At 44.1% G+C, this 14,373-nt stretch overlaps 1 protein-coding gene across 2 annotated transcripts in view; it reads right to left on the minus strand.

The window, feature by feature from the left end:
- The window catches only part of LOC118396381 (unconventional myosin-Ic-like), a 70,211-nt gene extending 68,685 nt beyond the window's left edge, over positions 1-1,526 (minus strand). Inside the window, exon 1 of one of the 2 annotated variants that reach the window (XM_052524615.1) lies at positions 1,108-1,526. In XM_052524615.1, coding sequence (XP_052380575.1) covers positions 1,108-1,197 — 90 coding nt within the window. In that variant the 5' untranslated portion in view covers positions 1,198-1,526. The remainder of the gene's footprint in view (positions 1-1,107) is intronic. The other variant, XM_052524625.1, reaches the window with a different exon arrangement.
- Positions 1,527-14,373: the final 12,847 nt, after the last annotated feature.

Raw genomic sequence — 14,373 nt, forward strand, 5'->3', positions numbered from 1 at the left:
AACACGAGGCTCAAACTGAACTTGATAAAACTTAAGATTTATCAGATGACGTTAATAGCGTCTCACCGGTTGGACGCTATAGATCTCAATCTATTCCTAAGATCCAAGTTGGTCAAAGTTGGTTTGTGTACGAGTCCAACACTCCCTTAACCTCCACCGCTTTCTGTGGCACAGCCTTGTTGTTTCACCATATGCTGTCTGATTTAAAGCCCCACACCCTGCATTCCTTAGATTGTGCGAACTGGAGACTCAGTCCCACCCGCTCGATCACCACTCTCTCACATTCACCGGGAACTTGTGCAATCCCCATTCCATAGGGAAACATGTAACCCTTCTTTACATTGATAATGTGCTATGTTAATATCATTATTTAAGTGGCAATCGACCATTCAGTTGGTTTGGATTTTCTTATTGTTTACCATTTGTTTATTCAAATTGCCTTTCCCGCCATTCATTTTCTGCTGTATATTTTTCCGAATCTGTGTTTACATTGGATGACGTTTTCACGCCTCTCCAAACACACTGAAGTAGACAGCACATTATGAGCCCTGTGTAACATTTTTCACTTGGCACTCAACATCAATGGCCTAGCAGGTGTTTTCTGACTGCGGGCACTGAGTGTAAAAATCGAATGAGGATGATATCGATTGTACCCTGTCAAGCCAACTATTTGGCACAAACAAATTTACCGTACATAGTCGAGCCGCTTGAAGGCAGCTGAGGGGAAGACGGCTCATAATAATGGCTGGAACGGAGCGAATGGAATGGCATCAAACACATGGAAACCATGGAAACCATTACCACAAGCCTGTTCACCCCAATTAAGGCGCCACCAACCTCCTGTGGTCAGGCGAAAACCAGAGTGAGCGGCCAAGGTGAACAACTTTTTCCCCGTCCACAGTGAACCTCTAAAATGATACATCAGCTCTACTTCCACACAGGCAGATCCTAGCCTGGTCCCAGACATGTTTGTGCTGTCTTGCCAAGGTTGGCAAAGTTAGCATGAGAGCACGAACAAATCTAGGACCAGGCTAGGGAAATCCCACTCTAGGATAGCTAGTTATTTCAAGTGTATGAGGAGTGAGCAGGTTGAATGGATGGACTCACCTTGGTGCAGCTGTGGCAGTAGCTCTCTCCATTCTTCCCAGGGGACAGGATGATCTCACCTGTAGGGATCAACTGGATCCTCAGCTCCATCGTGGTCGCTCTCTCCCTCTCTCTGTCCTCCGTCCACTTACTCGGGTCCTTCTGACGGCGTAGCAATGAATTCAACCCACCCCTCGCACGTTTGTAAAAATTCCTCCCCTTAACGTCGGTGAGAGTAATAGGGAAGTTTCTGTTACACTGTCAAGAGAAAGAGTGAAAATGAAAACTAAAGTAGAAAAATATGATTTTACTGGCCGCACATACAGGGATTTACATGTGTGCTTCTTTTCTCAGTTATCTAACGAGGCCAAGACAGTCAAAGCACAAGGATGTTTCCTGTGTCTGTGCAGAGTGCTCTAGTGCGAATTTCCCCTTAGCAGGCAAAGGATATGTGTTGATGGTCACAGTGTCAGGCTCTCTTTCCACAGCCGGCCCCGCAGTATAATTGATGTCCCTGCACACCAGATCGCTGTGGCGCAATGCACTCTGGGTTGGCCCGGGTATCAGGGCTTCCTCCTGGACTCATGCATCCTGTCTCGGACGTTCACAGGGTAAACACCAGAGGAACCCACTCTCTCTCCTCACGTTTCCCCTGGCTATTTGTATCACATTTAACCTTTATATTTAACTAGGCAAGTCATTTAATAACAAATTCTTCTCTACAATGACGGCCTACTTGTAAAGCCCCTTGTACAACTGGGAGACACGCGTAAACGCCACATGCATCCCCCACCTCTCCAAAAACAAATAAGAGACTTGTGCCTCTTGTGTGTCTAGTGTCTTCGGTTTCGTCTTCCCAAGTGGTACACAAATTAATGTAGACAGGCAGATGGTCAGAGGGTCATCAGACAGAGGCTGGAAGCAGAGACATTGTGACCATATCTCTGTCTGGGGTGACAGAATTGTATATATATATATTTATATATATATATATATTATATATATATACAGTGCCTTGCGAAAGTATTCGGCCCCCTTGAACTTTGCAACCTTTTGCCACATTTCAGGCTTCAAACATAAAGATATCAAACTGTATTTCTTTTGTGAAGAATCAACAACAAGTGGGACACAATCATGAAGTGGAACGACATTTATTGGATATTTCTAACTTTTTTAACAAATCAAAAACTGAAAAATTGGGCGTGCAAAATTATTCAGCCCTCTTAAGTTAATACATTGTAGAGTCACCTTTTGCTGCGATTACAGCTGTAAGTCGCTTGGGGTATGTCTCTATTAGTTTTGCACATCGAGAGATTGACATTTTTTCCCATTCCTCAGTTTTTGATTTGTTAAAAAAGTTTGAAATATCCAATAAATGTCGTTCCACTTCATGATTGTGTCCCACTTGTTGTTGATTCTTCACAAAAAAATACAGTTTTATATCTTTATGTTTGAAGCCTGAAATGTGGCAAAAGGTCGCAAAGTTCAAGGGGGCCGAATACTTTCGCAAGGCACTGTATACACACACACACAGACGAACCCATTGATCTTTGCTGTGACACTGACTGCCCTCAGTGCCCTGTGACCCCTCCCAAGGTTCCTGTTTGTTCCTTCGTACAGCATCTTCTCAGCATCCTCTCAGTCACACCCTTTAAAAGCTGCCCTCCCTGGACCACTGACTTCCAGGGATCTCAGCAATGCCACCGCACAAAATGAATGATCAACACTGATATGGGTTGAATATCAATGATAGATTGAGTTCTGCTGAGTCTGGAGTTGTAGCTTGGGTCTGGGTGTATGAGTGGCGAAGGAAACGTGGCTCTATATTACTGTATGTTTTGGGTCGTCAATATGGTCAGTCAGTGATGGGATTTGTGGTGAGGGTGACTGAGAATATGTATAGAAACTGATTGTGGTTGTGTTGAATAGTGTTTTGGGGAAAGTGTGTGTGGTGTAGTGGGCTGTGGGCTGTGGGCTGTGTCTCTTCTGTAACTTCTGTGTTACTGTTCCTTCTTATCCTCCATCACAGTGTTCCCTAGATGTGTGTGTTCCTCACCATTTGTGTACGGCCTTGTGAACATGCAGATATGTGTGTGAGAGCATGGCTGTTGGTACAGTGCATTCGAAAACTATACAGACCACTTCCCCTTTTACACATGTTGTTGCTTTACAGCCGTATTCTAAAATGGATTTAAAAGCAAAAACAGGTTTTTTGAAATCTTTGTACATTTATTAAACATAAACAACAGAAATACCCGATTTGCATAAGTATTCAGACCATTTGCTATGAGACTCGAATTTGAGCTCAGGTGCATCCTGTTTCCGTTGATCATCCTTGAGATGTTTCTACAACTTGGATTGGAGTCCACATGTGGTAAATTCAATTGATTGGACATGATTTGGAAAAACACACACCTGTCTATATAAGGTCTCAGAGTTGGCAGTACATGTCAGAGCAAAAACCAAGCCATGAGGTCGAAGGAATTGTCCATAGAGCTCAGAGACAGGATTGTGTTGAGGCACAGAACTGGGGAAGGGTACCAAAACATTTCTGCAGCATTGAAGGTCCCCAGGAACACAGTGGCCTCCATCATTCTTAAATAGAGGAAGTTTGGAACCACCAAGACACTTCCTAGAGCTGGCCCAAACTGAGCAATCGGGGGAGCAGGGCCGTGGTCACTCTGACAGCGCTCCAGAGTTCCTCTGTGGAGATGGGACAACCTTCCAGAAGGACAACCATCTCTGCAGCACTCTACTAATCATGCCTTATGTTAGATTTGCCAGACGGAGGCCACTCCTCAGTAAAAGGCGCATGACAGCCCACTTGGAGTTTGCCTAAAGGCAACTAAAGGACTCTCAGACCACGAGAAACAAGATTCTCTCGTCTGATGAAACCAAGATTGAACTCTTTGGCCTGAATGCCAAGCATCACGTCTGGAGGAAACCTGGCATCATTCTTTTGGTGAAGCATGGTAGTGGTAGCATCGTGATGCAGGGATGTTTTTCAGTGGCAGGAACTGGGAGACGAGTCAGGATCGAGGGAAAGATGAACGGAGCAAAGTACAGAGAGAGCCTTGATGAAAACCTGCTCCAAAGCTCTCAGGACCTCAGACTGGGGCTAAGGTTCACCTTCCAACAGGACAACAGCGCTAAGCACACAGCCAAGACAATGCAGGAGTGGCTTCGGGACAAGTCCCTGAATGTCCTTGAGTGGCCCAACCAGAGCCCGGACTTCAACCCGATCATCTTTGGAGAGACCTGAAAATAGCTGTGCAGCAACGCTCTCCATCCAACCTGACTAGGCTTGAGAGGATCTGCAGAGAAGAATGGGAGAAACTCCCCAAATACAGGTGTGCCAAGCTTGTAGCGTCATACCCAAGAAGACTCGAGGCTGTAATCACTGCCAAAGTTGCTTCAACAAAGTTCCCGAGTAAAGAGTCTGAATACTTATGTAAATGTGATATTTCAGTTTTTTTCTTTTTAATACATTTGCCAAAATGTCTAAAAAACATTTTTTTCTTTGTCATTTATGGGGTATTGTTTGTGTAGATTGATGAGAGGGGGGAAATGATTTAATACATTTTAGAATAAGGCTGTAATGTAACAAAATGTGGAAGAAAGTCAAGGGGTCTGAATACTTTCCGCAGCACTGTACATGTGGTGGTAGTGGGCCCTTGGTGTATGTCTTCCTACAGTGTCTGGGGACTGCTGAGATGGGAAGTGACAGTGACACACATCCTTTGACCTGTGACATGCGCCCGAGGTATTCCTGATATCTGGGCATCAACAGGAAACAGTGGCCTTGACGCAGCAAGACCTCAGCCCGGGCTCAGCCTAGCAGACTGTTGTGGATGAGAAGAGAGAAGAGAGAAGAGAACACACACTGACGTCCCTGAAACATACTGGGGAAGAGTAAGAACTGTAACATAAGGCAACCAGAACCAGAAATGGACATGAAAAAAGATTAATTTGGCAAAACACCAAAAGTAATGACCTTTTGAATTACCCTCTATGTAGCATGACCTTGCTTATGCATTTACATATTGTTTATGAAGACTTATTGAATGCCCTATAAAGCCTTTATATGGTGTGGTTCGTTGAAAGTAAGATCGCTAATAGTGTACTTTTCTGAGACGGTTTTCAAGCTCAAGGATATAGTTTGTTGTTTACACTGATCACGGATAAGATATTGTGAGTTTCCAAAAACAATGCAGAAGATAGTTATTAATTAACAGAAGACAGGCTCAAGGTCCTTTCCTGGCTGAAGGTTTCTACACACACTTCAGCTTTCTCAATGCTGTCCATCCTTCAACACACAAGGCGAAGGAGGCCCAACTCTCTCTCTCTCTCTTTTTCTCTCTATGCTGGTCTAAACTAGCTTTCATGTCCTATCCACTCACACTGTCAGGGTGATATGAGGTGTGTGTGTGTGTCATAACCTGCAGCTGTTACAGTAGTGTGTGTCAAGGTGAGCCAGGCGCAGTGGGAGAACTTATACACGACGGGCCAGTGTTCCTGAACTAGGCGTGGACACAACTTGTCACTGACAGAGAAGTCTTTAAAGGAAGTAGAGAGGGAATCGCATCCTGTTTGTGTGAGAGTGAGAGTCAGGGGCCAATCTGTGAGTAAAGGGCACGTGGGCATGGCAACGAGAAAGGGCAAGGAGGGATATGGCAGAGGTTAAAAAATATACTAAATCAAATCAAATGTATTATTATAGCCCTTCGTACATAAGCTGATATCTCAAAGTGCTGTACAGAAACCCAGCCTAAAACCCCAAACAGCAAGCAATGCAGGTGTACAAGCACGGTGGCTAGGAAAAACTCCCTAGAAAGGCCAAAACCTAGGAAGAAACCAGGCTATGTGGGGTGGCCAGTCCTCTTCTGGCTGTGCCGGGTGGAGATTATAACAGAACATGGCCAAGATGTTCAAATGTTCATAAATGACCAGCATGGTCAAATAATAATAATCACAGGCAGAACAGTTGAAACTGGAGCAGCAGCACGGCCAGGTGGACTGGGGACAACAAGGAGTCATCATGCCCAGTAGTCCTGAGACATGGTCCTAGGGCTCAGGTCCTCTGAGAGAGAAAGAAAGAGAGAAAGAGAGAATTAGAGAGAGCATACTTAAATTCACATAGGACACCAGATAGGACAGCAGAAGTACTCCAGATATAACAAACTGACCCTAGCCCCCGACACATAAACTACTGCAGCATAAATACTGGAGGCTGAGACAGGAGGGGTCAGGAGACACTGTGGCCCCATCCGATGACACCCCCGGACAGGGACAAACAGGAAGGATATAACCCCACCCACTTTGCCAAAGCACAGCCCCCACACCACTAGAGGGATATCTTCAACCACCAACTTACCATCCTAAGACAAGTCCGAGTATAGCCCACAAAGATCTCCGCCACGGCACAACCCAACAGGAAGATCACATCAGTGACTCAACCCACTCAAGTGACGCACCCCTCCTAGGGACACCCCTCCTAGTTACTGAAGTAACCAACAGGAATAAGCTAGCGCTATCTCCCAGGGGTGACTGGAAATAGCCATTCCTATTTTTAACACTAAAAAGGAAATCCCTAATATTTCCATGCCGTTTGTTCCTTCAGTCTGTTCAAAAGCAGTTATCAGCCTCCGACAACGCAGGATTCAGCAGCACCGTTTCCACAGGAAAGCACATGACACTAAATAGGCTACCACTCAAGCACCAGCCCAAAGAACTGTCCTCACACTACATTTCCCTAGAAATATTCAGAACGTACTTAATAAAATGTGTATTTTAATTAGATGACAATGTATTTTGGTGCTGTATTTAAAAAATATTTCTTACATTTCCCCTATGGTAGGTTATTTTTGCCTTAACTTTGAATGGGGCCAAACTCGTGCCAATTAGAGCTAATCTTTTTTATCTTGCGCTAGCAATTGCTGCCCTCTGGTGGTTTCAGATAAAAACACAGCTTTATTCACTCAAATGAGTCTTAAAATGAATGGGAAATGAATGATGTCGTCATGGTATATCTACTGTACACACACCTCTAAAGCCTCCGCTGAAGTTAGAAGATTGAAAGCACACACCAACAATTAAAACCAGAAGCCACCAATGTACAGCTCAAGAAGACTACAAGCAACTAAGCAACTGTAGGCCTAAGCCAAACAGAGGTGGTAGCTACAGTGCCTTGCAAAAGTATTCATCCCCTTGGTGTTTTTCCTATTTTGTTGCATTACAACCTGTAATTTAAATAGATTTTAAAAATAAAAATTGAAATTAAAATATAACTTCTTTAAAAAAAAAGGAAAGGTGTTGTGTGCACATGTAGCCCCTAAATAAGAACTGGTGCAACCAATTACCTTCAGAAGTCACATAATTAGTTAAATAAAGTCCACCTGTGTGCAACCTAAGTGTCACATGATCTGTCACATGATCTCAGCATATATACACCTGTTCTGAAAGGCCTGAGTCTGCAACACCACCAAGCAAGCGACCCCATGAAGACCAATTAGCGTGCCAAACAGGTCAGGGACAAAGTTGTAGAGAAGTACAGATCAGGGTTGGGTTATAAAAAAATATCAGAAACTTTGAACATCCCACTGAGCGCTATTAAATCCACTCGAGTGGTTTAAGGGGAAACATTTAAATGTCTTGGAATGGCCTAGTTAAAGGCCAGACCTCAATCCAATTGAGAATCTGTGGTATGACTTAAAGATTGCTGTACACCAGCAGAACCCATCCAACTTGAAAGAGATGGAGCAGTTTTGCCTTGAAAAATCCCAGTGGCTAGATGTTCCAAGCTTGTAAAGACATACCCCAAGAGACTTGCAGCTGTAATTGCTGCAAAAGGTGGCTCTACAAAGTATTGACTGGGGGTGAATAGTTATGCACGCTCAAGTTCTGTTTTTTTGTAATATTTCTTGTTTGTTTCACAATAAAACATATTTTGCTTCTTCAAAGTGGTAGGCATGTTCTGTTAATCAAATTATACAAGCCCCCCAAAAATACATTTTAATTCCAGATTGTAAGGCAACAAAATAGTAAAAATGCCAATGGGGGTGAATACTTTGGCATGCCACTGTAGGTGAGTAGTCTCCATACACACTAGGTAAACAACACATTACACACACAAGGAAAAACAGTGTTTTGAGAAGGACTGAAGTACGAAAGCTGAGAAATCAAGAATAGTCAAATCAATTTTTTAAAACTCAACAAACTTTTTGAAAAGGCATGTTTTAGTGCTGCAGTATACCAGATAATGATTGTATGAAAGAATGGCATATATTTTTTGTCCCAATGCAGAAGTGTTGCCAGCACTGATGAGCCTGGTCTTTGAGTGTTCCTCTGCGTTATGAAAGGCAGATTAAAGAGAACAAGTGCAAAAAGCTGAACGAAGTGCCTCTTTTAATCAGGCTCCATTCAAATGTGTTTTCTGTTAGCCAAATAGACTGGACATTAGAGGAATCACTCAAGTATTGACTGTGCACATCAGATACATCGACTGAGTGTACAAAACATTAGACACACCTTCCTAATACTGAGTTGCAACCCCTTTTGCTCTCAGAACAGCCTCAATTAGTCGGGCATGGACACTATAAGGTATCGAAAGCATTCCACAGGGCTGCTGGCCCATGTTGACTCCAATGCTTCCCACAGATGTGTCAAGTTGGCTGGATGTCTTTTGGATGGTGGAACATTCTTGATGTGCCTGGCACCTACTACCATACCCCGTTCAAAGGCACTTAACATCTTTTATATTGCCCACCCTCTGAATGGCACACATACACAATCCATGTCTCAAGGATTTAAGAAGTGACATCAATAAGGGATCATAGCTTTCACCTGGTCAGTCTATGTCATGGAAAGAGTAGGTGTTCATAATGTCTTGTACACTCCATTTACAACATGCTTAATGATAAAATCAGTCTCCTATTTTACATGTCAACTATAATCTACAGCCGTCCTATAGGTCTGATGAACAGATCTCAGGTGGAGGGGGGGATGGGAAAGTGAAGAGGAAAACAGAGTGTGAGGAGAAGGAAAGTATTCCCAGCAGAACTCCTGCCCGTCAGTCCATTAATATGTGACCCTCAGGTGAGGTCAGATATATTCCCAGCAGAACTCCTGCCCGTCAGTCCATTAATATGTGACCCTCAGGTGAGGTCAGATATATTCCCAGCAGAACTCCTGCCCGTCAGTCCATTAATATGTGACCCTCAGGTGAGGTCAGATATATTCCCAGCAGAACTCCTGCCCGTCAGTCCATTAATATGTGACCCTCAGGTGAGGTCAGATATATTCCCAGCAGAACTCCTGCCCGTCAGTCCATTAATATGTGACCCTCAGGTGAGGTCAGATATATTCCCAGCAGAACTCCTGCCCGTCAGTCCATTAATATGTGACCCTCAGGTGAGGTCAGATATATTCCCAGCAGAACTCCTGCCCGTCAGTCCATTAATATGTGACCCTCAGGTGAGGTCAGATATATTCCCAGCAGAACTCCTGCCCGTCAGTCCATTAATATGTGACCCTCAGGTGAGGTCAGATATATTCCCAGCAGAACTCCTGCCCGTCAGTCCATTAATATGTGACCCTCAGGTGAGGTCAGATATATTCCCAGCAGAACTCCTGCCCGTCAGTCCATTAATATGTGACCCTCAGGTGAGGTCAGATATATTCCCAGCAGAACTCCTGCCCGTCAGTCCATTAATATGTGACCCTCAGGTGAGGTCAGATATATTCCCAGCAGAACTCCTGCCCGTCAGTCCATTAATATGTGACCCTCAGGTGAGGTCAGACATATTCCCAGCAGAACTCCTGCCCGTCAGTCCATTAATATGTGACCCTCAGGTGAGGTCAGATATATTCCCAGCAGAACTCCTGCCCGTCAGTCCATTAATATGTGACCCTCAGGTGAGGTCAGATATATTCCCAGCAGAACTCCTGCCCGTCAGTCCATTAATATGTGACCCTCAGGTGAGGTCAGATATATTCCCAGCAGAACTCCTGCCCGTCAGTCCATTAATATGTGACCCTCAGGTGAGGTCAGATATATTCCCAGCAGAACTCCTGCCCGTCAGTCCATTAATATGTGACCCTCGGGTGAGGTCAGATATATTCCCAGCAGAACTCCTGCCCGTCAGTCCATTAATATGTGACCCTCAGGTGAGGTCAGATATATTCCCAGCAGAACTCCTGCCCGTCAGTCCATTAATATGTGACCCTCAGGTGAGGTCAGACATATTCCCAGCAGAACTCCTGCCCGTCAGTCCATTAATATGTGACCCTCAGGTGAGGTCAGACATATTCCCAGCAGAACTCCTGCCCGTCAGTCCATTAATATGTGACCCTCAGGTGAGGTCAGATATATTCCCAGCAGAACTCCTGCCCGTCAGTCCATTAATATGTGACCCTCAGGTGAGGTCAGATATATTCCCAGCAGAACTCCTGCCCGTCAGTCCATTAATATGTGACCCTCAGGTGAGGTCAGATATATTCCCAGCAGAACTCCTGCCCGTCAGTCCATTAATATGTGACCCTCAGGTGAGGTCAGATATATTCCCAGCAGAACTCCTGCCCGTCAGTCCATTAATATGTGACCCTCAGGTGAGGTCAGATATATTCCCAGCAGAACTCCTGCCCGTCAGTCCATTAATATGTGACCCTCAGGTGAGGTCAGATATATTCCCAGCAGAACTCCTGCCCGTCAGTCCATTAATATGTGACCCTCAGGTGAGGTCAGATATATTCCCAGCAGAACTCCTGCCCGTCAGTCCATTAATATGTGACCCTCAGGTGAGGTCAGATATATTCCCAGCAGAACTCCTGCCCGTCAGTCCATTAATATGTGACCCTCAGGTGAGGTCAGATATATTCCCAGCAGAACTCCTGCCCGTCAGTCCATTAATATGTGACACTCAGGTGAGGTCAGACATATTCCCAGTTTGGGATCATCATGATACAAATGTCTTACCTGTTTTCTATTTCTCACAATGCAATATACATTTGTAAGTCGCTCTGGATAAGAGCGTCTGCTAAATGACTTAAATGTAATGTAAATGTACATACAGTCAACGGATCAGCTATGATCTCCTATCTCAAATATCTAATGTAGTTTCATCTGAGTTTCAGTGGAAGCAGCCTCTGTATGCACACGTCTTGTCCTCCAGGGGGTGCTAAAGGAGCTGCTCTTGCGTCACCCTGTAACCGGTGAGGAGAGAACAGGAGAGTCTGGACAGCATAAGCACACAGTTGTCTGAGCTGTATGACTGCTTTATTATACGTTGAATCCTAACTGAAGGGTTGGCACTGTCTTCAACAATCCTGACAGTCATATTCATCCAATAACAGAGAGGTAAACACCAACCAATGGAGGCAAGGGTGTGTCCATCCAAGAAGATATGTCGCTTTGACCTGCCAATGGACTTCAGACAGCTGGAGAATGGGTTGGATGGATATGCCGCAGATCAATTCAGAATGTGAGATCTATCTTTCATTCATTTGGTGGAAGTGTAGCTCAGTTGGTAGAGCATGGCGCTTGTAACGCCAGGGTAGTGGGTTCGATCCCCGGGACCACCCATACGTAGAATGTATGCACACATGACTAAGTCGCTTTGGATAAAAGCGTCTGCTAAATGGCATATATTATTATTATTAAGTGCGAGGACTTCGAAGGTCATTCCCTTGTGCCTTTCTGTGTGTCCCAGCCAGGCCTCTCTCCACAGGGCTATCTCCGCAGGTTTCTGTCGAGTGTGTAAGCGAAGAAGCAACCTCTACAGGAGACTCTTTGAGAAGTTTGATAAGGACAGAGATGGACTGCTTTCTCTCAAGGTAAATCCAAATCAAATGGCATCATGTAACGTGGCTCCCCCCACCACAGTGGATGGCCTGAGAGGAACCCTTACCAGCAGTCACCGACCCAGCAGAAACAATTGTTAGACTGACTAGTTTAAGGATGAAATGTGAGAATCTAAATCCTTTTAAAGTGTATAATCCTGTTACAAAATAGTTGTGGACAATTCTATATTGAATCACAATTTACAGACCACGTACAACGGGCTGTGTCTCTGTATTGCAGGGAATGGAACGTGGTATATGTGACCTGTACATGGCAGATGTCACCTCCAGCGGCTGATGGTATTGATTGAAAGCAGATGCAAAAATCACACGTTGACTGTGTGTCATTCTGCGCAACATGTGCCCCGTCTGAAAGATTATTTCACTCTGCGTTAGTTTAAGTCAGTCTTGTGTTTGACACATGGTAACCAACTGTCAGATGACAAAATAAACACTTTCACATAAATGAAACAATCAAGAAAAGACCAGCAAATATACTTATATTTTTGAAAGTTATCACTATTAACAGATTTAAATCAACACTTCAAATGAACACTGTTTAAATGAACGCTTGAATTATCAACACTGGAAATACAACTGAAAGTTTGTTCGGAAAAGACGACATGGAGGAATATTGTGAAAAGGACCGTTTAGAAGAGGCAGACATTTCACCTCCAACGACTAGACTGTTGTTAATGATTTCAAGATGTACATGTGTTCGAACAAAATCGAGACCAGCACCTCAAAGGGATGTACTCGGCCCAGCAATCTCACGTACCAGACTTGATAGGGCTTTCTTTATAGACACTGTGGCTGTTCATACTGGGGGCCCTGTAACCTAGTTAGGTTCTTACAGTCACCTGTCATCGGTGTCACGGTGACAATGTGTTTTTAGGCTTATTTGTCCCCTTTCATGTTAATAAACGTGTCAAAGCCAACATTCTTGTAATGTGGGCCCACATACAGTACAGTGTGTTCGGAAAGTATTCAGACCCCTTGACTTTCCACATTTTGTTACGTCACAGCCTTATTCTAAAATGGATTAAATAGTCCCCCCTTAATCTATCTACACACAATTTAAGAAATTCTTCACATTTATTAAAAATACAAAACTGAAGTCAGTACTCAGTACTTTGTTGAAGCACCTTTGGCAGAGACTACGGCCTTGAGTCTTCTTGGGTATGACGCTACAAGCTTGGCACACCTGCATTTGGGGAGTTTCTCCCATTCTTCACTGTAGATCCTCTCAAGCTCTGTCAGGTTGGATGGGGAGCTATTTTCAGGTCTCTCCAGAGATGTTAGATCAGATTCAAGTCTGGGCTCTGGCTGGGCCACTCAAGGACATTCAGAGACTTGTCCTGAAGCTACTTCTGTGTTATCTTGGCTGTGTGCTTAGGGTTGTTGTCCTGTTGGAAGATGAACCTTCGCCCCAGTCGGAGGTCCTGAGCAGGTTTTCATTAAGGATCTGTCTACACTTTGCTCCGTTCATCCCTGTTGCTGAAAAACATCCCCACATCATGATGCTGCCACCACCATGCTTCACTGTAGGGATGGTGCAAGGTTTCCTCCAGACATGATGCTTGGCATTCATTAATGTAACTCTGTCACACTGCTTTGCTTTATCTTGGTCAGGTCGCAGTTGTAAATGACTTGTTCTCAACTGGCCAACCTAAAGGTAGAAAAATTAAATGTAACAAAATTCAGGCAATGGGTTCAATCTTGTTCTCATGGTCTGAGTCTTTAGGTGCCTTCCGTCTGGCCACTCTACCATAAAGGCCTCGACACAATCCTGTCTCGGTGCTCTACAGACGATTCCTTTGACCTCGTGGCTTGGTTTTTACGCCGACACGCAGTCAACTGTGGGACCTTATATAGACAGGTGTGTGACGTTCCAAATCATGTCCAATTTACGACAGGTTTAAGCTATTTCTGGTCGTTAATTTTTTTATACATTTGCAAAAATGTCTTGAAACCAGTTCTTTGTCATTATGGGGTATTGTGTGTAGATTGATGAGGAAAACAATGTATTTAATCAATTTCAGAATAAGGCTGTAAAGTTAACAAAATGTGGAAAAGAATCAAGGGGTCTAAATACAAATGCACTGCATTAACCTGCTTAACTGGTATACAAGCACAACACGATGTATATGACAACTGCTAGCAAATCAATGCAATCCATCATTACAAAATGTTTTACCTTTCAATAGAAAGCGCTGATGAGAGATTTGGTGTCGGGGGCCAACCAACCATGAGCCCTGTGGGTGGTGAGTAGACTAGGGATTTTATCTCCAACCTTCCACCAGTGTTTCTCAAATGACAGGGACTTAACATGGCACACCATAAATAAATGGGCATACAGCCAAAAGACAAGCTTCCATTTTGTCAGTCATTTCTAACTACGTTTTTTTTTTTTTTTACTCAATACCAATGGCTTTTCTCCGGTGCTTTTTG

Source organism: Oncorhynchus keta, chromosome 1 (genome assembly GCF_023373465.1).
Source record: "Oncorhynchus keta strain PuntledgeMale-10-30-2019 chromosome 1, Oket_V2, whole genome shotgun sequence".
NCBI lineage: Eukaryota > Metazoa > Chordata > Actinopteri > Salmoniformes > Salmonidae > Oncorhynchus > Oncorhynchus keta.